This window comes from Pholis gunnellus (assembly GCF_910591455.1).
Source record: "Pholis gunnellus genome assembly, chromosome: 1".
Taxonomy (NCBI): domain Eukaryota; kingdom Metazoa; phylum Chordata; class Actinopteri; order Perciformes; family Pholidae; genus Pholis; species Pholis gunnellus.
This window is the reverse complement of record NC_136528.1, coordinates 1,940,910-1,965,717: the sequence shown is the minus strand read 5'-3', so window position 1 is coordinate 1,965,717 and position 24,808 is coordinate 1,940,910. Positions and strand designations below refer to the sequence as shown.

General features: G+C 43.9%; 1 protein-coding gene across 1 annotated transcript in view; it reads right to left on the bottom strand.

Annotated features, from left to right (window-relative positions):
• LOC306700998 (neural-cadherin) overlaps positions 1-24,808 on the bottom strand; it is a gene marked incomplete at both ends in the record, with an annotated part of 277,168 nt that overhangs the window by 98,860 nt on the left and 153,500 nt on the right. Inside the window, 7 exons of the mRNA XM_079166195.1 lie at positions 3,178-3,407; positions 11,999-12,183; positions 18,954-19,047; positions 20,038-20,368; positions 20,514-20,957; positions 21,845-22,036; positions 23,933-24,601. Coding sequence (XP_079022321.1) covers positions 3,178-3,407; positions 11,999-12,183; positions 18,954-19,047; positions 20,038-20,368; positions 20,514-20,957; positions 21,845-22,036; positions 23,933-24,601 — 2,145 coding nt within the window. The remainder of the gene's footprint in view (positions 1-3,177; positions 3,408-11,998; positions 12,184-18,953; positions 19,048-20,037; positions 20,369-20,513; positions 20,958-21,844; positions 22,037-23,932; positions 24,602-24,808) is intronic.

Sequence of the window (24,808 nt, the reverse complement as noted above, 5' to 3'; positions counted from 1 at the left end):
GTAGGAAATGCTCGCCCTGCTTGTACACAGCCCAACAATTTGAAGTGACAGAAAATAATTGGGCGACTTAACATAAAGTCACACAAAGTCATGGTATTTATTATTTGGTTTCAAATACTCTGCAGCAAATAAGGGAAGTTCACTGAAGTATTTGACGTTTCAGCGTAAACTTATCTTCACTTCTAGCTTGTTTTCGGGGCTTACTATTGTCTCCAGTCTTCTCTTCAGGGAGCTAAAGACATGACGATTGAAAATGGTGTCGAGAGAGTCAGAAACATGCCGCTCTTTGGTCCTAAAAGCATCTTGATTTCATCATGTAAGTTTAAGACCACTGTGCTGCAACTTTGCTGACAACGTATATTAAACAACTACACAAAGAGCTAGCATACTGCAGTGGGGGGGTTTTAAACCTGATGTAGGGTGGTTGAATAAAACTCTGGACTGTTTACAGCAGACCAAGTTTATTTAGACAGGTGTGAATGTCTCTACCAAAATGTGGTGGAGAGCAGCCAGCTGCTCCCTGGAGAGCTGTTCTCACAATGCTTCCATTCCCGGAGGGGGATCATTCAGACTGAGTCCCGGCGCTTCTAAAAAACATCCGAGCGGACATGTTGCACCTGCTCTTGATCCGCTCAAGGTTTCAAGTCCGCCACTGTCATTCTTCAGACTTTAGATTTATCTTCTGCTCAAAACTGTCCGACGGAGTGCTGACAGCATCACTTCACGCTCAGGCTCTGGTTGAAAAGTGAATCTCTCAGATAAGGAACAGTCGTCCGAATCTCTTATTTGAGGGTATTACCATGAAAGGTCTGAACCAGGATTTGGGGCTGTGAGGCAGCTCTCCCTGTCAGTGTGTGACGCTAATGTTAGCTCGAGCAGCTACAGTGTAAAGCTGTCAACGGGGCAATTTAGATAGCATGAAGCTAGTTTCACATTGTCAGATGTGACTTCCTGGCACTGTTTGAAGTTGACTTTTCTCTGGCTGACCGGTTTGAAAAAACAATAAAAAAATAGTTAACTATGCAAACAACATATCTTTGCCATTATGCTCTCTCTGTGTTTGTTGATATTCAGACCGCTATTACGGGCTTGGAGTGTAATTTCAAAAACAAACAACTTAATCAGAATTGAAATTTGCAACAGGCCTTTCTCACAGCAGACAATATGGACAGGTGCTGCTTATAACATTAACAATGGCTCTGTTTTATTCAAGTGGCCCAATGAGCAATGCGCCAGCATGCACAATAGGACCCTGGCATGCTGTGATATGTGAAAATGTGCTCGTTGTAAAAGGCCTATTGCAACAAACACAGGTGCATGTTTGTTACAAATTGGGGATTTGTGGCGTTGCTGCTTTCTGTCCTGTGTTTATGGTCTGCAATAGTATAAATGATGCATGTGCATCCCCCCGTAAGCAATGTCGATTGATATGCGACAGTGTGGATGATGACTTGATTACGGTTCGTATTTTGGTGCAGAACGGTGGCGGTAAAGGGGTCACGGTCCGGTGCACGCACCTGCATGCAGAATACACGGTATCTAGACTGATGCAAATACATGGTAAATAGCAAATAACAGCCTTTCTAGTCTTGAGACCACTCAAAGCGCTGCACATTCATCCATTCACACACACACACACACACACACACACACACACACACACACAGTGATGGCACAGCCTTCAATTCCAATGATTAGGAAATAAAAGATTGTTATTTTTTTAAATGTTGGCGTTAGCAGTGTTAATGATGTAATATAAGTTGCATAGAGCTGTTGTTAGGAAGTTAAAAAGGTCACAGTTCCCTCTCTAATATCTATTTTACATCTCCTTCAAACAACTGGATTTATTCAAGTTCCTCCCCAAATACTACATTCTACAAGATTACATTTGAAAACATCATGATAATGTCTTACGTTGGCCCAATAGTCGTTTTGAATGGAACATGAACGTGCCTTAATGTAACTGAATGGTAACAAGGTACTTTTTAACAACAGCTGCCAACGTCACGTCACTGACTCTGCTGTTGATTTCAACACAGAATTCTTGTTCACAGTGGATCATCGTCAGGGATCGGCAACTAGAAAGCATTAATGCTGATCTCCGATAGCAATCGACAGTAAAGCTTTGATCACGCTGTGGTGGGTAAAATGTGTAATTAATCCAATTGCTCCCTGCTCATTTCATATATCCAACATGCTCCCACAATGCCGATTTAAGGCACTTTTTGGGCTTTTTTTAATGCTGGAATGTTTGTTCCCTCTGACGTTTCTACGCCTCTTCCTCTCAACGCTTCAGGTGAGCCCAGGCCTCTCACAAACACAAAACAAACCAACACACACACACACAAACGTGTCTCGCTATACTTCTTTTTACAGAGGAACAATGCAGTAATCAGGACACCATAGATATCGTAGCTATTTCAATTTATATGGTGATAAAACAGTGCCGTCATTTAACCACGGTAATGGTAAAATCCTGACATAACTAATCAGGAATGCGATGGAGAGACGTTTTCAGCCAAGTGAGATCAAAGGAGAAACTCAAGTGGGAACAAAGAGCAATGTTGCTGCAATACACCCACTATCACGAGCAAACACTGTTGTGAAAGCAGGTGACACAGGTATATAAAAGGTGGACAACAACAGAAACCGCTCCGAGTGCACAGATGACAGCTATTGTCCACAATATTTACGGATGTTTAGAAGCGTGTTGTAGAAGGAGTTTCTTGTTCAGGGTGAGTCCAAGGCATCTGACACACTGCCCTTTCTTAACAGTTGTATGACTGATGCTGTTGGGTTTGGACGTTTGACTGTCATTCCTGCACCCAGCAAACAGAGAAAACGTCCCACATTTCTACTGACATATTTGATTTGCTGGACTTTAGCGCATGCTTCAGCCAAAAATACTGCCTGAGGCAAAACCGCTGCCTGCAACCAACAAGTGTTACCTTGTGGGATCTCTCTGTGTCTCGACTCATCCCAGTGCTTCTGTAGCGCACTTGCTCACTGGTGTGCAGTTGGTTGGATTATGCAAAGTAGATTATGTGTGCGTCATTCATGAGGTCGAGTTGCCAATCAATCAAGTCCTGGAATGGCGACACAGTCACCAACGGAACAAGCAGATCGTATGGAATCGTTTGTATCGATGTGGATAAAAGGCTCAAAAACAGGACCTACCTTTTGTTTGTGGGCGGCCACATAGCCGTGGATTTTCTCAGGTTGGAGGAAGGACGGCCCGCCGTGCACGGCGAAGCGGACATCCAGCCATCGCTCCTTCACGTCCATGAGGCTGAAGATGTTGATGTCGTCGGGTGGAACAGAGAGCATCTCAGACAGGAAGTCCACCAGCAGCTCGTAGCGGCTCCGCTGCTTCCCTCTCAGTTCAATGAACTCCTTTGCTGTGATGTCTGAGAAACACACACACACACACACACACACACCATTGGAATCATGGACTGTACAGAAGTGGCCTCATTATTTCCACCCCTGCTCAAGGATAAATCCAATTATTTTCAAACTGGGCCCTAGTGCTAAACTAAAAAAAAATAGTCCAGAGCACTGGAAACCGGACCTGTGATGATGAATTATTGAACATGGCTCACTTCATCAGAGTCATTTCTAATCCTTACTTTTCTTCTTTTTTTTTTGCTTTGTCTTGTCTTTTGGTATTTCTATTGTAAAAACAGATCTCTGATATTAATATTAGTTTTCTCTACCCTTAAATGATCTAACGGTTAAATGTATTCCTTAAGAAGAATTGTATAGGAAGGCACAGCAGTGAATAGACAGTCTTGTAACTGCTGCTCATCTTTTGTGGAAGCTCATGTCAAAATTGTCTCAAGGTAGTTTTCAAGACTTCAAAGAAACTGTTCTTTCTCGCTGTTTTTCCAGTTTTTCTCACAACACTACAGGAGTTGGATATTCATCTTTTTAAACATTTTGACTTATTTGTGTGTGCATTTGTGTTTGTGTGCTTGTGGGTGATGGTAGTGATTGGGACTTGGATTTAATTAAAAGGTAATTACGCTCTCAGTAATTTGTGGTTACATTTTAAATCAGACTTGTTGACAAAGAAAGGAATCTTGCACCCCCTTTTTCTCCTCAAAGACAGTCCAACACCTGTGGTTTAGCATGCCAGAGTTGTATGTTTCAGACAGTTATGTCCATAAGAGCAGGTACAAAAACTAAATCAACTCATAATCGCTTAATCTAGTGGCCTTTGTTAAGATGACGAACAGGCCTGGAGTGTCAGGCCTGGGCTGAGCTCAGGGCCAAAGACCATCAGACACAAGAACTTTAGGCTAGTTTCCCCCCAGGTCTGGGTCCATGTTTAGCAACAATGTTCCACATACAACAAGAGCAGTTTACGGATAGAAATATCACTTCCAGACATGGGGCCAAACCATGATCATTTCAGACTTCTTTGATCTTGGTCTTGAGCAGACAGCAGCCGAGCAGTAGACACAGAATTAAAGGAAACTTCTGAATATGAAGCTTCATAGGGCTGCAACTAACGATTATTTTAATAATCGATTAATCTGTCGATTATTTGTTCGATTAATCGATGAATCGGATAAAAAAACAAAAAAGCATTAATTTCTAACCCTTTTTTCAAAAACAGAGCTGACAGTGTAAATTCACAGTGCAAAACATCTTCAGAAAGTGCACAAACAGGTTGCTTGAACATCCCTGAGCTGTTAAAGTAATAATTTAAAAAAAGAAATGGACTAATATCAGGAGTGGGGTTCAGTGGGTTACCCAAAATACTCTGTCTCTTATCACCTACAAGTATAACAGTACTTTAATGAGTTAACTGAATAAACTTTACCGTGTTCGCCTGGTAGACCAGCAGTAGAATAACAGAATGGGAAGAAAAAATTCGCTGTTTTCACCCGCCATTTCTCATCTTTCTGAGCTCCGCTTAACTTCCGGTTTAATGGTCATGTTACAAAAACAAAAGCTCGTCTATCATAAGTAAAACAACGGCGAAGCAGTTACGAGTTTAACACAAGGTACCCAAAATGGCAATACATGTAATGTATTATAATTGCAGAAATAAACAAAAAATAATACAAATTGCGTAAATCAACTTCCGGTGTTGTCATGGCAACGTTTATACGCCGGTCAGCGTCAGCTACAGAACCGGAGTCCTATTCCATTATTCCGAGCTGCGGTGTTCAGGCGACCGGGCCTGCTGTGAACACTCAAACATCTCCACGACTTATTGAGTGGCGTAATAATCGCGCGACACAACGAATCGATAATGAAATTCGTTGCCAACTCTTTTGATAATCGATTTTTATCGATTTTATCGATTCGTTGTTGCAGCCCTAAAGCTTCAGCAGTCTCAGAGTCTCAGTTTCCCAAATCAAAAGGGCAGCTTCCTCAGTTATAGTCTAGAACCGTGGTTCTCAACTGGTCTGGCTGCGGGACCCACCATCACTACTTCATGATAAGCTGCGACCCAAATCAAGGAACATTTTCAGTTTTCCAGTTCATCCCCTGCTGATATTAGCATTACAAGGCATTAACGCCAAATATTGTTAAGGAGTGTGAATAGACGGCACTCCGCTGCATAAAAAATCCCCTTCAAAATAAAAGCACAGGATTAATAGGCAAAGGCCCGCGACCCACCAGTTGAGAATCACTGGTCTAGAACATTCCTCTACATTAAAGGCGACATATCATGCTCATTTTAAGGTTTCTACTAGAAAATGTTTACATGCTGTAATGTTAAAAACAAATAATTCCCACATGGTCTGTCTGACTTTATCTGTATTCAGCTTCTGTGTGTAATGCTCTGGGGAGATACTTTCAAAGTATTTACAAAACACCTAGACCCGCTTTAAAATCCAGTCCTTTGGTTGGATGTCTCTGTCAACCATTTATGATGCAGTTTGACATCCGTGTCTGTCCAAAATGTCATCATTTTATCCTTTTAGACATTTGTGGGAAATTGTCATAAATAGCATATGAAATCTTACGTTTCTTTGCGAGGTCACAGTGACCTTTGACCACCGAATTCTAATCAGTTCATCCTTGAGTCAAACTGGACGTCTGTGCAGAAAATTGAAGAATTTTGCTCAAAGTATTACTGAAATAATGGACCGAACGGACAACCCCCAAACAGAACATAAAAGACATGGAAATCTCACTTTCTACCATATGGAACTGTTAATATCACATTAGGAAGGGATCTCTTCCTATCCTTTAACTTGAGAACAGATTCCAAGGACGACCAAAAAAACTGCCCTACGTCACAGAAATGTCTTCAAAATCAACAACGTGAGACTCAAACTGGTTCTCACAGAGACAGAAGTACAAGAACACACACACACACACATATATGTATATATGTATGAAGGGTTGGGCAGGGTGATTAGGTTTGTGAGTGCGTAGAGGGAGACAGAGCCTGGGCATTAAGAGACAAGACAGGGGGCTCAGAATGGGCTCAGTGGATACAGCGTGAGGGATCGAGGCTAATGTCAGCTCCCATCAGTCAGTCCAGCAGGAGAAACAAGGACACAGGCAGACAGAGAGACAGTCGGGAGGGATGGGGGCTGGGGGGGAGAGGGTAGTAACTCCTAACGCAGAGTGGCAGCCTTTGCACCTGGCTTTGATCCAACCTCACAACTCACTGCTGCTTTCTCCTTGCCAAAGGCTTCATTGGAGCCGAGGCGGCGGTGCACGGACGCACTCCTGCCTGTAGGCTTGTGATGTCTCACAAATAGGTGCAAAAATGGGATTAATATCCTACTCATGTGATAGTAAACAAAAGGGCTGAAAGCACACTGGGAGAAAAGACAAATACTACCGCGGTCTTTGTGCAGCTTGTTGTGATTCCTCCTCATGAAAGTCACAGTGGCGCTGTTTATATACATGCTCTTTAGATCAAGATTGTATTTTTGGAGTTTTGATGACTTATAAAGTCTTAAAAACTACCATGGCCGGGGATCGAACCGCCGCTTAGCCACGGTCAACCCTTTGAGAATAGATTATTTAAAAGACCCAAATATCACAATATAATAATATCAGTTTTAAAATAAAAATATTAAAAGACAAAAAAAAAGCGTTGCTGCAAAAAAGTATGGATTGAATCGTCTTAGATGTTCTGATAGGTGTTTATGGAAGTGTACCCTGACTTTATCAACTCCGATTCACAATGAAGACACAGAGGCAGACAGCTAATGAGGCCAATAAAAACATATTGCTCATTAGCATAATTGTGTGCAGCAGCATGCAGATGGCACTCAGCTGAAACATAAATCTCTTCTATCTTAACTGTATTCAATGTAGATTGTTTACTCGAAAATAAACACTACGATTTATTTTGGTTTCCTCATGTGATGCATGTGGAGAACCGCCTCCATGTCTCACCTGCGTTGCCATGGTTTTGAACAGATTTTATTTCAGGACCCCACTCAGTGATTACAGGAAGAGCTCGGGGGAACAGCGAAAGACAGGGAAACACACTCACACACGCTCGTTTGCCGTCTTGCCCAGAAAAACAGACGAGGTGGTTGACTTTGGTTCAATCTTCTATTAGGACAAGACACGGACAGAGTGTGTGACGTATGTATTTGTCCAGCGAGTTTTAATTGACCACAAAGACTGCTGTCAGTTTGACAGCATTGTTAATATAAAAAAATCTTTGAGTTGTGGACTGTTGGTCAGACAAAGAAAGAGATTCAAGGATGTCACTTTGTGCTCTGGGACATTTGATGGGTGTTTTATTCTGACATTAAATTGTTTTCAATTAAAGTAAACGGCCTTATAATCAACAACCTTTTGAATCATGGTTCTGGACAAAATGCCAAGTAAAGAGACAAGCCAGTGTTCAATAATGTTGGGGAACCTAAACACAGAAATGGTCAAAATGAAGCAGAGGTTGTAATATTGTAACTTTTAGTCCCTACTGCATCTCCAAAAACACTAGGTACTATATTTTCCCATCATGCAACTTGATATCATCTTTTGTTAGACCCTCTCTGCCTGGTACATTCCTGGTAAACATCTCCAGTTTTTAATGCCGGCTGTTCAAATAAATCTATGTTCTTCAAGTCTAGGTAGAGAAAAGCTGATGACACAGGCTGAATAGAGCTCCTTATGACCAGGAAATGGCCCCTTTGATTGCTAATGAAAACACTCACTTGTTGAAGCCATAACTCAATGATGAAAGTGGATGCGGCGCAATGAGACTAGCAGTGTTATTGTCAAAACCACCTAAACAGAGTGTAACAAGATTGTGAGAAGACCAAGATTTTAAGGGGTTAACACACAGTCAAGACCAACACCAAGGCGGGGCTAGGCCAAGTCAAGACCAACACCAAGGCAGGGCTAGGCCAAGTCAAGACCAACACCAAGGCAGGGCTAGGCCAAGTCAAGACCAACACCAAGGCAGGGCTAGGCCAAGTCGAGGCCAAGTCAAGACAAACACCAAGGCGGGGCTAGGCCAAGTCGAGGCCAAGTCAAGACTAACACCAAGGCAGGGCTAGGCCAAGTCAAGACCAACACCAAGGCAGGGCTAGGCCAAGTCAAGACCAACACCAAGGCAGGGCTAGGCCAAGTCGAGGCCAAGTCAAGACTAACACCAAGGCAGGGCTAGGCCAAGTCGAGGCCAAGTCAAGACTAACACCAAGGCAGGGCTAGGCCAAGTCAAGACCAACACCAAGGCAGGGCTAGGCCAAGTCGAGGCCAAGTCAAGACTAACACCAAGGCAGGGCTAGGCCAAGTCGAGGCCAAGTCAAGACCAACACCAAGGCGGGGCTAGGCCAAGTCGAGGCCAAGTCAAGACCAACACCAAGGCGGGGCTAGGCCAAGTCGAGGCCAAGTCAAGACTAACACCAAGGCGGGGCTAGGCCAAGTCGAGGCCAAGTCAAGACCAAGACATTTAGGGGTTGACACCAAGTCAAGACCAAAGCGAAGACCAAGGCTGGGCGAGTCAGAGTCAAAACCAGACCAGAGTCCAACACTGCATGACACACTAATGACAAAACATTGAGCACGTAAACCATGTAGGCACTCGTCACATTGATCGGAAAAATCCACATTTCCCATACAAATTTCGAGAGAGAACAAAAGAGGATTCATCTTTATTCGCCCTACATACAGGATAAAGGTGCTTGCAATTTTATGTGTGTGAATTTTTCCTTTGTTTTCTATGAGCAGTAATGATGTCAACAAATACATCAGACAATGCAGGGCCAACTTAATGATATCCCGCAGCTGTAGTCAAAATTCAGAGTCCTCGTTGTCTGAGGCAGAGACAAGACCTAGAAAAAATGCAGTCGATTCCGAGACGAGACCTTCGAAAAGCGGTCTTGAGACCGGCCTAGAAACCAGGATCTCAAGTACTACAAGCATGCTGAGTAGGTGGTGTGCAGTAGGAGATCTAAACATCTACAGAAAAGAAAACAGAAAAACAAGGCCATGAGGTTTAGTGGTATTTCGTGTATTTTTCCTACTTTCCTGTTAGCTGCTCTTTCAATGGAACATACCATGCTCATGAACTGACATGAGGACAGTGAGAGCGGCAATTTGAGTAACAACTAAAGTGTCAGATCAGGGAGGGAGGTGAAGAAAGTTTCAAGTATCCCACCAATCCATCCTGCAGTAACAAACTAAGGTACTTTTTTTCCAATTTCTGTGTATTGATCGCACAATGCGCACACCTCAGAGGGCAGAGCGATGTGAAAAGAGAGATATTCTGTTAAAGGACAAACTCTGCGCTTTATAAAGCCCGTTCATTGTGCGACACAAACCACGTCAGGAGTGTATGCACTGTACTCATTGTGTGCTTCAGATTGTGCTCTCCCCCTGAGCACTGTGCATTCCACTCTAAGCTAGTGCTATGTGGACGTTTCAAGGACTTTTTGTTTACCACATTCTTTTTTTTACCTTTCCATCAATAATGAAAGAGAGAGAGAGAGAGAGAGAGAGAGAGAGAGAGAGAGAGAGAGAGAGAGAGAGAGAGAGAGAGAGAGAGAGAGAGAGAGAGAGAGAGAGGCCTTAATCTCAGCGAGGCAGACTTAACTAGCCGTTCTTTGTGGGTCCTCATTGAATTCCACATTTGTTCTTGAAATGGGATTTAGGATGTCAAGGAGGGTGTAAGTAATGCTATAAGTAGAATATTTTCATAATCCTTGAGACTGACAATCAATGAGACTGTTTACTCCAAAACTGCATATGAAAAAATACAATCCTGGAAATGTCTTCTGTTACACATCCTCCGCACATACACACCACTGTTTTGGTAGCTTGCCTACACCTCAGGATGATCTCAAAGTCATTAATCCTTGCTATTACCTTTTGCTTCAAAACTTCAAGCTTACATTTTTGTGTTTGTTTATTGCTGAACTGCAGGTTAAAAGTCATTGTGACACTGTGTTCACAGCGGCGCTCTCCAGCTCTCAATTTAAGTCCCTCTGTTACAACCGGGGCTTATTAAATCAATACACTCTGCAGCTAACAGCACTTTGATGACAGCGTTGCCATTTAAAAACCCTCAGTGAAGTGACCACCCATCAGGGATACGTTGTTGACAAACCTGACCTCATTAATCTTAATTAAATGGGCAAAAAATGGTTTCATTCGCAAAAGCAAATAACAAAAAGTGAGAGCGGTTTCTGTCATTCGTCATTTCCATTATTCATCTTGAACACACATTTGCTAGTCTACATTTTGCAGATGGATTCAATTGCCTGACAGAAATATTGAAAATGTGGGCGCCAGCTGTTCTCCACCGTCTCTGGGTTTTGGTGCACATTAATTTACCTCAGCCCCTTTGTCAGAATGAGAGGCAAATCCTTTTATCTACTCATATGAGGCTCGACTCTCCCTTCCATCCTCTCCTTGCCTTCTCTCTCTCCCTCTCTCTCCCTCTCTCTCCCTCTACTTTCCTCCCATCTTTGGAGTGCACCCCTCCTGGCCTCCCCCTCTGCTTCTATTTCAATATCTCTGAAATCATAAAAATCCCTCAACCATGTCCCATTTCTCTAAAGCGAATTTAATTCTGACAGCCGATGTGCTCTGCATCAGGTAATGATGGATGCTGCTCAACATGTAGGAGAATGTGCTGGCTGAGCAAAACCTTCTCTACTAATTATTTTGCCAACATAAGTAATGGCAACAGGTTTTTTTCTGTGTGCGCGCCAACGACAAACGGAAATCCCATGAGTCAGGGGAGAAGGATTAATAATGGGTGTAATCTTTCGCTAAGGAAATATCTTTAACTGGGAGTGTGACAGTCCTGTGAAACAATGCAAACAACCACAGCAAACAGTAATCAGAGCTCATTAATTTTCTATGAATGGAGACAACTTTGCAAATAATGACCACAATCCCCCACACTCCCTTGTCAGCAGTACACTCAGCACAGTTCTTTTTTTCCATTGACTTTTATCAGCTCATCACAAATTGGTTTTGCTTTAGGTCCTACCTGCTGCTGTAATAGCATGAAGGGGCCGAGCACTTTGGCATGAATATCAAATAAATGTGATACAAAGGAGATGACAAAGCTCAACTGAAATCTATAAGAAAAGGAGAGTTTTTTGTCTGTCTGTCTGTCTGAGGAGAAAGGACAGTCTCAGAGTATGTTACTAGATTCCTGTATGACTTCATTGCTACATTTTTGGTTAAAGTTATTTGAGCTTAACAGGGGGGCAACTGACTAGCTTTCTCTGGAGCTTTCGACCACATCTCAAGATATTTCTCAGCCAATCCAGTTTTCTAAGGTCAAGGATGACATCTCAAACTTCAGTCACATGACAACACACAGCTGATGTGGTAACATCACACTGGACAGATGTGGGAGACCCTGTACAGGGCACTGCATGAACACCGGAAACAACATCAACATCAGCTGTCTGTGAACACCAGACCAGAACCAAACACAGCGTCCTGGAAAGGGGTCAAAGGTCAAGCCGGACATTCAAGTGTGACACCTCAGACCAGAGGCTGGGCAGTGTGTGTGTGTGTGTCTCTACAGAGTCAGTCGTACCTGCCAGGCGGAGAGACCCTGAGTTGTAGATGGCCTCGTCACGCAGCTCCCTCACGTGCACGGTGACAGTAGAGACGGCATCTGGCCACACTCCATCGGACACACGGACCTGGAACTGATAGATGTCGGGTGGGGCGTTCTCTTTGATGATCAGGAAGCCTGTTCGCTTGTTCAGGATAAAGTAACTGAGGGGAAAGAACAAACACACAGATACCCAAACCAGTTTTAAAAAAAAATTACATTTAAATGACAACATTTTAATGCATACAAGCCAAGCCCTGTGCAGGGATGAAGAGTTTTGAAGCTTTATGGACTGTCCAAAGCTTCAAATGAACTCCTCTTCTTGGGATGTATAAAGTAGTTTGAACCTGAATCTCACCCTCGTGAGAAACACATGAAAAATGTTACGTGTTCAGAACAACCAGCACAGCCCACAAAAACGAGTCACTAACCTCTGCATCCACTTTAATGCAGTGACTTCAACGGCAGCCTTCAACCCAACAGTTCTTTTAAGAAGTATTTACTAATAACAAGCAACACTGGGGCCTTCTGGTACGGCTGAGGTCATTCAGGTTGCCGCCACATGTGCCGATCTACTGGCTACTGCAGATCCCAAGAGGGCTGGATCACAGTGTGACCAGGGTCCAAGACTGGCTGGTGTGTCTGCAGCATCCAATTTCACCACAGCGAACAGTGCAACTGCTGCATCGCCCGGCCTTAGTTACTTTCTAATGGCTTGGAGCCTGAGAGGGTCAAGCTGCTGAATCTGAAAGAAACCGCTGGTGTGGTACTGATTAGGCTATTTCAGACGTGACGTTGAGTCTGCAGAGAACAGTAATTTCAGTTATTTGCCCATCAAAGGTCGGCATAGTGCTGGGGCTATGTGCTAGACCATGTGCTCTGAGCCAAAGGAATCTGGCCTTCTTATTTTGCAGAGCAATCTGGAGCCTGATTTGGGTAGATAGCAACCAAACCCCCCACAAGAAAGAATTTCACATCTACCTGTGAAATTCTGAGCTAGTCTGGTTGAGAAAGCTCGGCGCTGCTCATTGGACGAGCCCAGGAATGCGGAGCCGGGACCGGATACCCCCAAACTACAAAACCCCTGAGTTCCCCTCAGCTCTTTGCTTATCCCCCCGACCTCCGTCAGGGAAAGGAAGCACCAACACAACGTTGCTGTTTTTAGAAGAAACCCCAGTTTTACATTCGCTGGACTTGCTTCTCTTTCTAACCAAGTCGACTTTGTTCCAGCCATAAGAAGAGAACAGTCCTTTACTGAGCCGAAGAAAGTATCTGTGACGCACAGAGCGTTTCATCACCACACCGCCTGAGTTCAGCGGAGACACTCAGAAGGACCGATCAGACCACGAAATCAACTCATAGTAAGGCCACTTACGGTGTCTGGACTACATTTAGGATTATTTGTGTTTATTATCTTGTTTGTGTTGCTTAAGTTACTTTGTCATTTTAGAACGTGGTGTGTATGCTCAATAATCGCAGAGATTAACAACCGCGATGGTTAATGTTGTGTAGAAGTTACTGTGTGTTTCATACTCCTGCGTTGAGATGATTCAGCCCTAGTGGAGGCAGAAGTTGTTTCTCATCAGTTCAAAGGCCAGAGATCAAAGATAGTCAGTTGTGTTTCTGTAGACGAGAGAACAATCTTCCGTACTCCACCACGGCGCGGAGGATCTTATTTAGTTTTGTTTGCTTTCTCTCTTATTTTACTAACCCAGACACATATAGCGTGAAGCTAATGTAGCTCCATGTGAGCTAACGGTCACGTGCAAACTTCATTTTGGTAGTTTGGTCTATCTTCAACGTGTAGTTCACGTGACGTAGCTACGTTTAGATTACATCACATGTTGTCTGAGCTGTTGTCTCGCCTCTCCCCAACACTACATGCTTGCGCGTGTGCACACACTCACACACACACACACACACACACACACACACACACACACACACACACACACACACACACACACACACACACACACACACACACACACAATCTCCCTCTTACCAGTTTGTTGATTTTAGATAGCATGCTCATGAATGTATAGTAGTTGTTGTTAGTTTAGATATTAGTTGATTAGATCATCATTATTGGAACTTAATAAACTCTGTTATACTTTAAAGAGCAGCTGTCTGTGGTTACTTTGTGCATGTATTGTGATGATAGCTGGATATGTGGTCTGTTGCTCGTACTCAACGCCTTCACTTTTAACTCTGAATGTGGAATAGTTTGACTGTTTGACTGTTGACATTGTGAGTGAATACTAATTATGAGACTTAGTTTATAGTTTGGTTATTGGTCCCTGTTTGCAGGGTGGTGCCCATTATTATTATTAATCGTTAATAATTTTACTGACATTAATAATTCTATTGATGTCAATAATTTAGTTTTTATATATGCTGATAACTCAAACACGCTCCTTTTTCGTTCCCAACAATAGTAACCCTCAGAGCCTCCACTGTGTGTGTTCAGTGTTGTCACAGCAGTCCATGCAGCCCTCTAAAAATGTGGAATTGAAACATGATTATGGACGTGGACCCTTTTTATGGGGCCATATTGATGGGCTCATCCTTGGTTGTGTGCAATGAGCAAATTTCTAGTGTGTGCATCTGCTAGGATGTGATGTAAAACTCATAGCCCTGAGTGAGGGCTCTGCCTATGTTCATAGACCTTTAATTAAAAATACAATCATTTAAGCTGTAAGCGGTGATGAACGGGCCCCCGCTCATCGGTGGGACCGGCGGGAAGCACGCAGGCACAATCCAACGGGAACTCAGCCGAGTGCAATAATTAATTCCACAAGAGTCTCTGACAAACGGCTCATGAGTTATGAAAGAGGGCGGGGCAACAGTGTAGGGAGCGGTGATAACCCACATCAATGAAACAGGAAGTCAGTAATGAGTGAAACGATGCCTCCTGAAGGTGTCTAGGACAAATGGTTCATGTGTTATGATCGGGGGCGGGTTCAAGTTCAAGGGGCTGGTATAGCCTGCACCAATGAAACAGGAATTCTCTGCTGAGTGAAATGATGCCTCCCTCATGGGTCTGAAACTAACAGGGCTTATGTGTAGGACAGGAGTCTATGTCCTCAGGACTGGACCCTTTATATTGTTTGGTAAATATGGAGCAGATTGGACAAAGCATGTCAACGTTACAGCTACTTACTGTTTTATGGCAAAATGCGCTTTTTTGGCTGCACAGAAACAACGTTGTGTAGCCGGTCAAGAAATGTCCCTCCTGGGCTACGGTAGGGCTAGGTAGGCCTTAGCACCTCCTACTTCCTTGTTCCCAATATGTTTGGCTCCCTATATAAGCCGTACCGATGAGCTGTGTCTTTCCGGCTCCATAGCGACTCTCGCTTCCCTGTGTTGAGCTTTCCAGATGGGGCTGCGCAGTAAGCAGGCAGGAGAGACGCTGACTGCCACTGCTGTTTTGTTTAGTCTTTCGTTCACCAGCTGCTTTTTGTTAGTGTTAGTTTATTTTTAGTATGTTAGTATATTACCCTCCGTTAGCCCTCGTGGCGCTCATTGATTTCCCCCAAGAAGCTAATAGTAGATTCCTGTAGCTGCCATGCGGCGCTAACATTGTGTGCTGAGCACTTGTTTTCTGTCTGTCTGTCTGTCTGTCTGTCTGTCTGTCTGTCTGTCTGTCTGTCTGTCTGAGTGCTATAGGGCCGGTGGGGAGCGTGGCCGCCCAGACGGTGGAGGGTTTGGTCATAGAGTTTCTCACCTGTGCTTTGCACCCCCATAATCGTGTGTTTGGTGGTAGTTTTCTTTGCACTCCCTCCAAAAATGGTTTCTTTATCCTTTTGCTTTGCAGTGTGTGTGTGTGTGTGTGTCCCAGTATTACTTTCCCCTCTCTGTCTGCGGCTGCGACCATTTATCCTGTAGCTCTCCCCTCTTTTACTGTAGTTTGTGCCACAAAGTATATTTGATATATACCTTTTACTGTTTTGAATCTATTAGATTTAATGGATTTCCTGTGTTTTTAATACCCTGTTTAAAATATTGTTTGATGTAATAAACTTTGTAATTGATAGTCGATGTGTCCTTGAGCAAGACACTTAACCACAAAAGTGCTCCCGTCTGCTAAATGACTGTAATGTAATGTAATTTACCGCCACATGTACCAATAGAGGATCTGTGGGCTTTTAGTTGGTTTGAGCTAGTATTAAAGGGTCAGAGTACTCTAAAGGTTTTAAACCAAATCCGGGCCCTGCTGTGGCCCGTGGTCACAGCTGTATGAAAACGTAAACATACCTTCGTAATAACCAAATGTAAGTCGATCCGATTAAATCTGTAGGAGGAGTTTGACAAATACAGCGTTGAAAAAAGGCTAGAAATGGCCTTAAATTAAAAATGTCTGACTTCCTCTTTAATCCTGACAAGTTGCACAACTTTTTGAGCATCTTAAGCCCCTAAAAAAAGCAATCAATTTGAGAGAATGACATTAATTCCTTCAGCTTCAATCGGGTCCTTGATGACTGCTCGATGCTCGGGCACTAATTATAAAATACCAGCAAAGTATGACTAAGAATTGCATCAATATCGGACGTTTTCACTCCTCAAGATTAACATCTAATGCCAACATTCAGTGCCAATGAAGAAAGTACTGTACCCTTAATAGGCGATAGTCACAACAATGTGTCGGTGTGTGTGAGGGTAGGCAGGGATTTTGTAAAGATATGTATAAAAGAGGGAAGTGTGTTAAAGTTATGTGATATTCTGTAAAGGTCCCAACACCCTTTCCTGGTTTGGTTGCCTTCAGGACGCGTTCCAACTGTCCAAGATGAAGACAGACCGATAGAAATGCTCTTTCATCCCCCTCAGCCATGTGTTCTACTGAGCGTCTTGGTGTTTACTCTGTTTTCTGCTGTAAAGCAATGGCCCCCTGGGACAATAATAGAAAGTGAGAGGAAGACACAGGGAGAAATGAGACTGACTAATAGGCACAAATACATGCAAGGAAGCAATTTCACTTGGTCCTTGTCTCCATGCTCCCCTGTACAGCAAATGAGCTCATTCAAGTTGGATTATAGAGGAGATCCAAGGCAGAACCTTGGCAAATTAAATAATAAACCACTTACAAGGCCCCATTAACTCATTTTACAGCATATGCTGTGGTGGGTAAATGATGTCTAATGTATAGCACTTCATTTCAGGTTTCACTGAAAGACAATTTTCACTTCTCTATTAAAACTACAAATACTTTCCCACTTGGTACTTCCCAATTTGCTGAAGCCTGCTTCTATTGCCATTTATGTAAACTACCTTTTACATTATCGGCCACTTCTTTTCCAGACAAAGGTGGACGGGTGCAGTAGAACTATTCTACAAGATGCATTAATATGCTTCATTATAATACTAATATCCTCTCCGTGCTGTTCAACAACTACAAAACAGCCCCTTGATATAAGACACCACAAATGTAACAGCTAAAGCACGCACTGGCAGTGACAAACAGCAATCGTGTTTGATTTGATGCACTGACATGAAAATATATAAAGTAGAACAGAATGAGCTATGACCCACTCCATTTTGTGAAAAGCCAGTGAAAACTCAATGTGTTCTGAACTCGACTGGCCTGAAAAACCAAGACATGAGAGCTGTCATGAAATGTTAACGCCTCATCGTACACCCAGTCCTCTGTGAAGGCTGCACTTTCACTTTAATTAAGAAGGAGAAGGGGCAAATGTTAAGAGTTCAGCTCAGTTTGGACTGAAGACTTAAGATGCTGTGGGGTGATGAAGTGTCACTGTATGTGATTTTTGGTACTCGTGTGTGTGCAAGTCGGAAACGTGAAAAATATAACTGCTCATATTGGCAGAGGAACGTCTCGAGGTGAAACAGGCCAGAGCCTCTGCATCCTGAAACAGCAAAAAAGGAAAAATAAAAACCAACCTGTGGAGGACAGTTGGACAGGATGGTGGGGTGAGGCAGGAAACGGGTGGTAAAAACCATGGAAAAGAATTGACACTACAGAATCATCCTGCTGATTTAATGAGGAAGTCGTAGCTTAGTCACTACATCAGGGACGCAGCTTGGTGGTTGATTACTGACTACACTGTCAACAAGAAATGAGGTCTATGCAAGAAAAAGACTGAATTGTAACGTGATACAGCTAACTCTAATGGAAGGAGTCTCTGTCTATGTATGCCTGTCTGTCCTTTAATTTTCTCCACAAATTTCCATCCAACCGATTTCACACTTGGCCGGTGTTCAGCTGAGGAACCAACTAGTTAGTGACAAATCCAAAACAGGCATTGGGAGCCAGCAAAAAAAAAAAAAAAAAGAGTCTGTGAATAGCAGAAAAACGCAGCTGTTTGAATTCTGCAAAGTGTGAGGGACTTCTTTAGTACATGAGTCTCCAGAATTGATCACAGTGCAAGAAAACATCTGGCTACTGTCTTCCTGAGAGATATTTCAGTCAGGGTTGTTGTTGCTTTGCATTATTTAAATGTCTGAATCAATCGCAACTACAAAACCTATTATGTAGACACAGTGTGCTGCAAGATTAGCAGGGAAACGTAACACGGCTCAGGGCAAGAAAGCAATGTGTTCCCACAGCGGCCGCCATTAAGGTTTTCATGACAAAGTGTACGTCATCCCAAGTAGGACAGGTCCATCATCTATCATTACACAACAAAGATCAGGCCATCACAAACGTTGGTAATGGTGCCTTTCGGAAAATCTTGAGCAAAGGAATCGTGGTCGATGGAGTATTTCAGTGATTTCCGTTTCTGTGTTTGCGGTTTCATTGGCAATTATTGTGTTGTGTGTTTAGAAAATACTTCTACAGTCTGAGTTTTAGGTTGATAGAACTGTTGACACTTTCATGAACAGATCTTGCACAGTGCAGCTTTCTCTTTCCTGTGTCACAGGTCTAAAATATGAAACATCCGGCATGAACGGTTCATGAAGAGTCACATTTATTTACCTCGGCACGTGTCCTTCGAATACGAACGTCTTGTTGTCCCAGTCATCAGGGTCAGGAGAGTAGACCTTTCCAAGCACCGTAGTTGGCATACGGCCTGATAACAGAAAACAGAAAACAGACCAGTTCATCAGTTTACTTTTTTAAATCACCATCAGCTCGGTGTATAAACGTTTCTGGATCAAATATATTACTCTGCACTGGCTTTCCATTTCTTCAGGACAGCGTTCGGGTAAGAGTAGTGTGTATTCCAATAGACACAGTATATGGTATTCAAAACACAGCATCAACAAGGAAGAAATTACACACAAACAAACACACACACACACACACACACACACATATATGTAGGCCAGAACGTATGTCTCAGGCTTCATTCACAATTACCTTTCAGAAGAGAGAAATGCGTAACAGTAAAGGCTGTTTGAATGCGCGACGATTATAATCATGGAGGAAGAACCATTGTTGCTTTCGCTCTCTCCTCCAGCTCCTCACGCTCTGAACCATGTGGGAGTTATTCTGAGGGTACCCTTCAAAATGTAAAGGCAGATCTTGACATACTGAATTTTAGCCTATTGTTCTTTGTTGACAGAAAATAAGGAAAAAGTTAGACTTCTTTGAAACACATTGTTTCCTTGCAATGGCAAAATCTGATAATATGCTATTTTTCCAATAGGTTTAGGAGAACGAAGGGGATTTCTTGCCCTTTGTCAGACCAATAGCCGAGGGTTTTCCAGATCGGCTCAAGAAGAATAAACATTACAGCTGTGATTATTTGCATGTCAAATTCAGCGATGGCTTGCCCCTTGTGACCCTTAGAATATCACCATGGGAGCCATTCTGACTAAACCGGGATCACGCAGACAATGATTATGTGGTGACAGCGGGTGGATTGAGGCAGAGGTGAATAACACCATAAAAGTGATGTTCTGCTTGTGTGCACACTGATTAGGAATTAATTGGCTGCCGGTATCAGTTTCACCTACAGAGACATCAAAGTTAGAAATGTGCTATAAAAAGTAGATGAAGACCAGTTAGATACATGTACCTAAGTCCAGCGCTTCATCACTTCAGATGAACCCCTCACCTCTGTGACTGTTGATGAAAATGGTCTTCTCCCCCGCCACATGTGCGTGATCGTTTTGGTCGCCGATGGTCACTGTCAGGGTGCTGGTCACCGTTTTGGCTGGATGGCCGCTGTCGCTCATAACAATGGGAATGAGGAACTCTTTCTGCCGCTCGCGGTCAAACGTCCTCAGAGCTGTGAGTGTCGCCGTCCCGTTCAGGTTGTCCTGGAGGTAGAAATCGTTGCTGTGGCGATACTCGGAGGGGACGGTGAAGTGGAAGGGAGATCCGTTGTCTGGAGAGTCCCGGTCCACAGCTCGGAGGAGGGTCGACGTTTGGTTCAACCTTACTACCTAAACAAGAAGGGAGAGCATAAGGCGTTTCACATTATTATTTCGTCCATACCACCGATGTAAAACAATTCTCCTTTGCATCCTCCTAACTTTCTTCTTTTCGTTGCATGTTTACGTGAGATGAAACCCAGTCAAACCTACGTACCTGTGGTCCGGCCACATTCTCAAAGACTATTGGGGAATATGCCGCCTCGAACTCTGGTCCGTTATCATTTACGTCCAACAGCGGCAGCTGGACTGTGGCGCTGCCCGTTAGAGGTGGAACCCCGTGATCAGTTGCAATGACAACCAGGTAATGCTGAGATACCCTCTCCCGATCCAGAAGCCGGGCCACGGAGAGCACACCGGACTGGTCAATGGTGAACAGCCCATCGGGATCAGAGTCCTCCGATAGGCTGTAGGTGATGTCGCGGTTCTGGCCCGAATCAGAGTCGCTGGCCACCAAGCGCGCCACACTGGTCCCCACGTTGATGTCCTCGGGTAGCGGGGCAAGAGCCAGGAGGTGTGGAATGAAGACGGGAGCATGGTCGTTATAGTCCTCTACCTCCACCACACAGTGCAGCAGGCTGGAGAAGTCCAGGTCCTCAACCTAAAACAGGGACCTCGTTTAGTCTCACATGTAACACAAGTGCAGCACAGGCACGATTAAACTGTATGAACATCCATCTTATCAGCCAAATAGTATCAGGTCGGTCTGCAATGTTTCCAAGGCACCGCTACAATTATTATTATTAACATAATTAGGTCATGTTTTTGGTTTGTTTGTCTATTTGTTTTCTTGATTTCTTGAAACCTGGTGAAAGCATAGAGCATAGGCCAATGAAGAAGACATGTTGGTGAAGATCCTCATCATGAAGCGGTTACACCAACTTTTCTTTCACTTTCATTGACATCGCTTGAGGTCTGCGCTCTCAGAATGCCCTTCTGGTTGTGTTTGTAATAAATTGTAATTTGTGTCCGAACATATTCACGATTTGAAACAGTGGTGATCACCCTCATGTTAGGAAACATTTCTTATTATTTGGATAAGAAGCAGTATCACACCATCCATACATCTATGTGCATGAGTGTGCTGCAGCTTCTTTTTATTGTATCACCCTTTAGGATTTCTGGTTATTTTCCAACAGCCACCTCTTACTGACACCTATATGAAAAGCTGCCTTGTGGAGCTTTAAAGTTCTTGTCTGTAGCTGACATACGAAACCTCCTGAGTCTTCTGTGACTGACTTTATAGTTCTCTTCACCTAGAAAGTCTTTGTTGCAGCTGTTGACGGAGGCAACGGTTGATTTGAGAGATTTATGTTCACTCTAGAAAAAACTTTGAGATCAATGTCTATGAAATTTCCCAAAACAGTTTTTCATTGTTTCCTCATCAGTTTCAACAACTTTTAAAACTTTCCAGGAACACGCCGTATGTGAATGCAACCAAACGTCCAACTTGCCGACTATCTCTTCCATGGAAAAGCTTCCACATACCTTCAGTGTGAGGTTGAACCTTTGCTCGCTGTGTCGTTCATAGTCCAGACGTTTCTTCAGCCTCAGGGTGCCGCGCTGCTCCTGCTTGTGACTGACCATGTAGAACTTCTGCTCTTGGTCTCCAGCCACAACACTAAAGGTCAGCTGGGCATTTTCTCCGGTGTCTCTGTCTTCTGCAGTGAGCTCCAGGACCTTAGAACAAGCAATACCATCATGTGAGTCAGGTATCTCATTTGGGATTATTGGCTTCTTACATGTTTCATACATTGATTGATATCTCTAATGTGCTGGTGTATTTTTGACAATAGCCGAATTTCAAACGGAGCGGACAATGTGCTTTCTAGTTACTATCAGCGTGTACAGTACTTTGACAATATTCTGCTGTAGATTAAACACACTTCTTTAAATCTTCTTACCATTCGGGGGTAAAAAGACAGTCTTGAGATATCACCAGCTATCACGTTGTTATAACTAACATGCTACAAACAACCAGCCGACATAGAGCAACATGTGTATCCCACTGGAGTATTGAAAAGTCCAATATTCACAGCTTTTTAGCCGGTTTCACAAAGATATTTTAAATTGATCTGTGGATCAGATTAGTCTGAAGCGAGTCAGACAGTTTCACAAAAATAAAGACCGACTTATTATAAGGCTGAGGCGACTGTGGATCAGCGGTAGAGCAGGGTGGTCCTTCAATCAGAGGATCGGCGGTTCAACCCCCGGCTCCACTAGTGCATGCCAATGTGTCCTTGGGTGAGACACTTCACCCCACATTTCTCCTGTGCCTACGGTGTATGAATGTTAGTTGGAGTCCTGATGGGTAGGTAACGCCTATCATCAGTGTATGAATGGATGACATGTAATGTTAGAGCACTTTCAGTGGGCAGAAGACTAGAAAGGCGCTATTCAAATACAGTCCATTTACCTAAACTGCACCTTCTCCACAGCTAGCTCAGAACCAAGAACCACGTTTCCATAATAACCATCACTAACACCAACTGGCACCAAAAAAAAAAAAAGAAGAAGAAAGAAAAGGGAAAAACAACATCTGATAAATTGTCGTGGAGTGAGTGAATACAAGGAAGGGAAGGAGTTTCTCAAGAGCACAGTGAGGACACTTTTGTAGTACTGAGCTCTGCCACAGGTCAGCACTGCAGTGAGAAGCTCTTCACTGAATTTCCCCAGTAAAACGTCCTTGTAATTGTTGAATTGCTGGAGTGAAGAGAGCTCAGCAGTTTGACCATGGATGTATTATAAAAACGGGATACTCGACCGAACGATGGCGACCCGTCACTTGAATCACTGTGGCTCGCCGATCACATAATCACAAAACCGGGTTTTCTTCTGCGTCGTGCTGCCTATTTGTTCACAGTTCCAGGTCAACAGGTTGTTTTTTTTGGTTCAATACCACAGCTGTCCCTGGGAACACGACAAATCTGCAAGCTCTTGTTTGCTCTGACTGATGCGGTGGTCCCACTGCGCTTTGGACAGGTGTCTACAACAACTTCAGATCTGCCGGGCCAACCCCAAACCATTTCTCTAATGGTGTGGGGTTGGGTGCGTGTTTGTGACAAAGACCATAGAGAAGATAACCAAGATGGCTGCAGCTGATGTGGAACGCTCTCTTGAAGCCCTGCGGTAGCTCATCTGGTGGAGTGAGCACTCCACACACTTTTTTGGGGAAAACATGATATTTAAATGATGCCCTCAGACCCTCAGCATTGATTTCATATGTCAGCTGTTGCCATTGTATCTGAGAAATCACATGTGCTACATTTAAAATCAACGATAGAACACCCTCAAACGTCCAAACTGAAGTCTTCCACTGGGAAGTGCTGCACTCGTTGTAAATAGGAAGCTTTCCCAAGTTTAAGACAGACTGCTGACTTGTACTTAACTTTGATGTTTTTTTTTGTATGACACTTTTGTGTATTGTCTTTTTGTCATATATTGGATGATGAACTATACCATCATTCACCAACAACTGCTACGTTTACATTTGCAGAGAGAATATGTTTCTAATAGCTTTTTTAAATAAATAATAAAAATGGTGCCTCATTAACGTGGAAGCTCCTTCCAACCTACCTCTGCATTGGGCTCTGCATTCTCAGAGATCCTTGCCAGGCAGGAGTGGTCAGTGAATCTTGGAGCATGATCGTTCACGTCCTTAATTTGTATGGTAGCAGTTCCTGTTCCTGTCATCCCTCCCCCATCTCTGGCCTCCACAACCAGGAGGTAGGACTCCACCTGCTCCCTGTCCAGACCGCCCATGGCCACAGTGATGGTCCCTGTGGTGGGGCTGATGGTGAACATTTCCGAAAAGGTAGGCACTCCTCCCACCTCGATGTTAGTGGCGTCTAAACTGCCCATAATTCTGTAAGAGAGCACGGCGTTCTGCCCCACAGCCGAGTCGTCCAGGTCGGTGGCTGTCATCTCCATCACAGACGTCCCCGCTACCGAGTTCTCGGCCACGTCTCCGTGGCAGCTGGGGGCACAGGTGAAGACGGGCGCATTGTCATTGATGTCCCACACATTGATGATGATGTCGGTGAAGCCCGTCAGACCTTCGCCGCCCTCGTCCGTGGCCAAGACGACGAAACGCCACACGGCCCGCTCCTCGCGGTCCAGGGTCTGCTGGGCGTAGATCTTGCCTGTGACCTCATCAATTATGAATTCACTCTCTGCACCCTGGCCGTGGAGGGAGTAACGCAGGGCCTCCTGGTCAGCATCCTTATCCGGGTCAGACGCCGTCACCTACGACATCAAAAGGCACAGCGAGACAGAGAGGGTGATGAGAGTGTAATCATGTTTTTCTTTTTTTTACACTGTTTAATTATTGAAATGCTGCTGACTTGATATCTTGACTGGAGGCACTTCACAACTGCTCTGTGCAGGTATGAACTCTCTGATGGGCAAACCTGGCAGAGATCCATCCCCCTCATCCCCGACCCCCACCTCTCC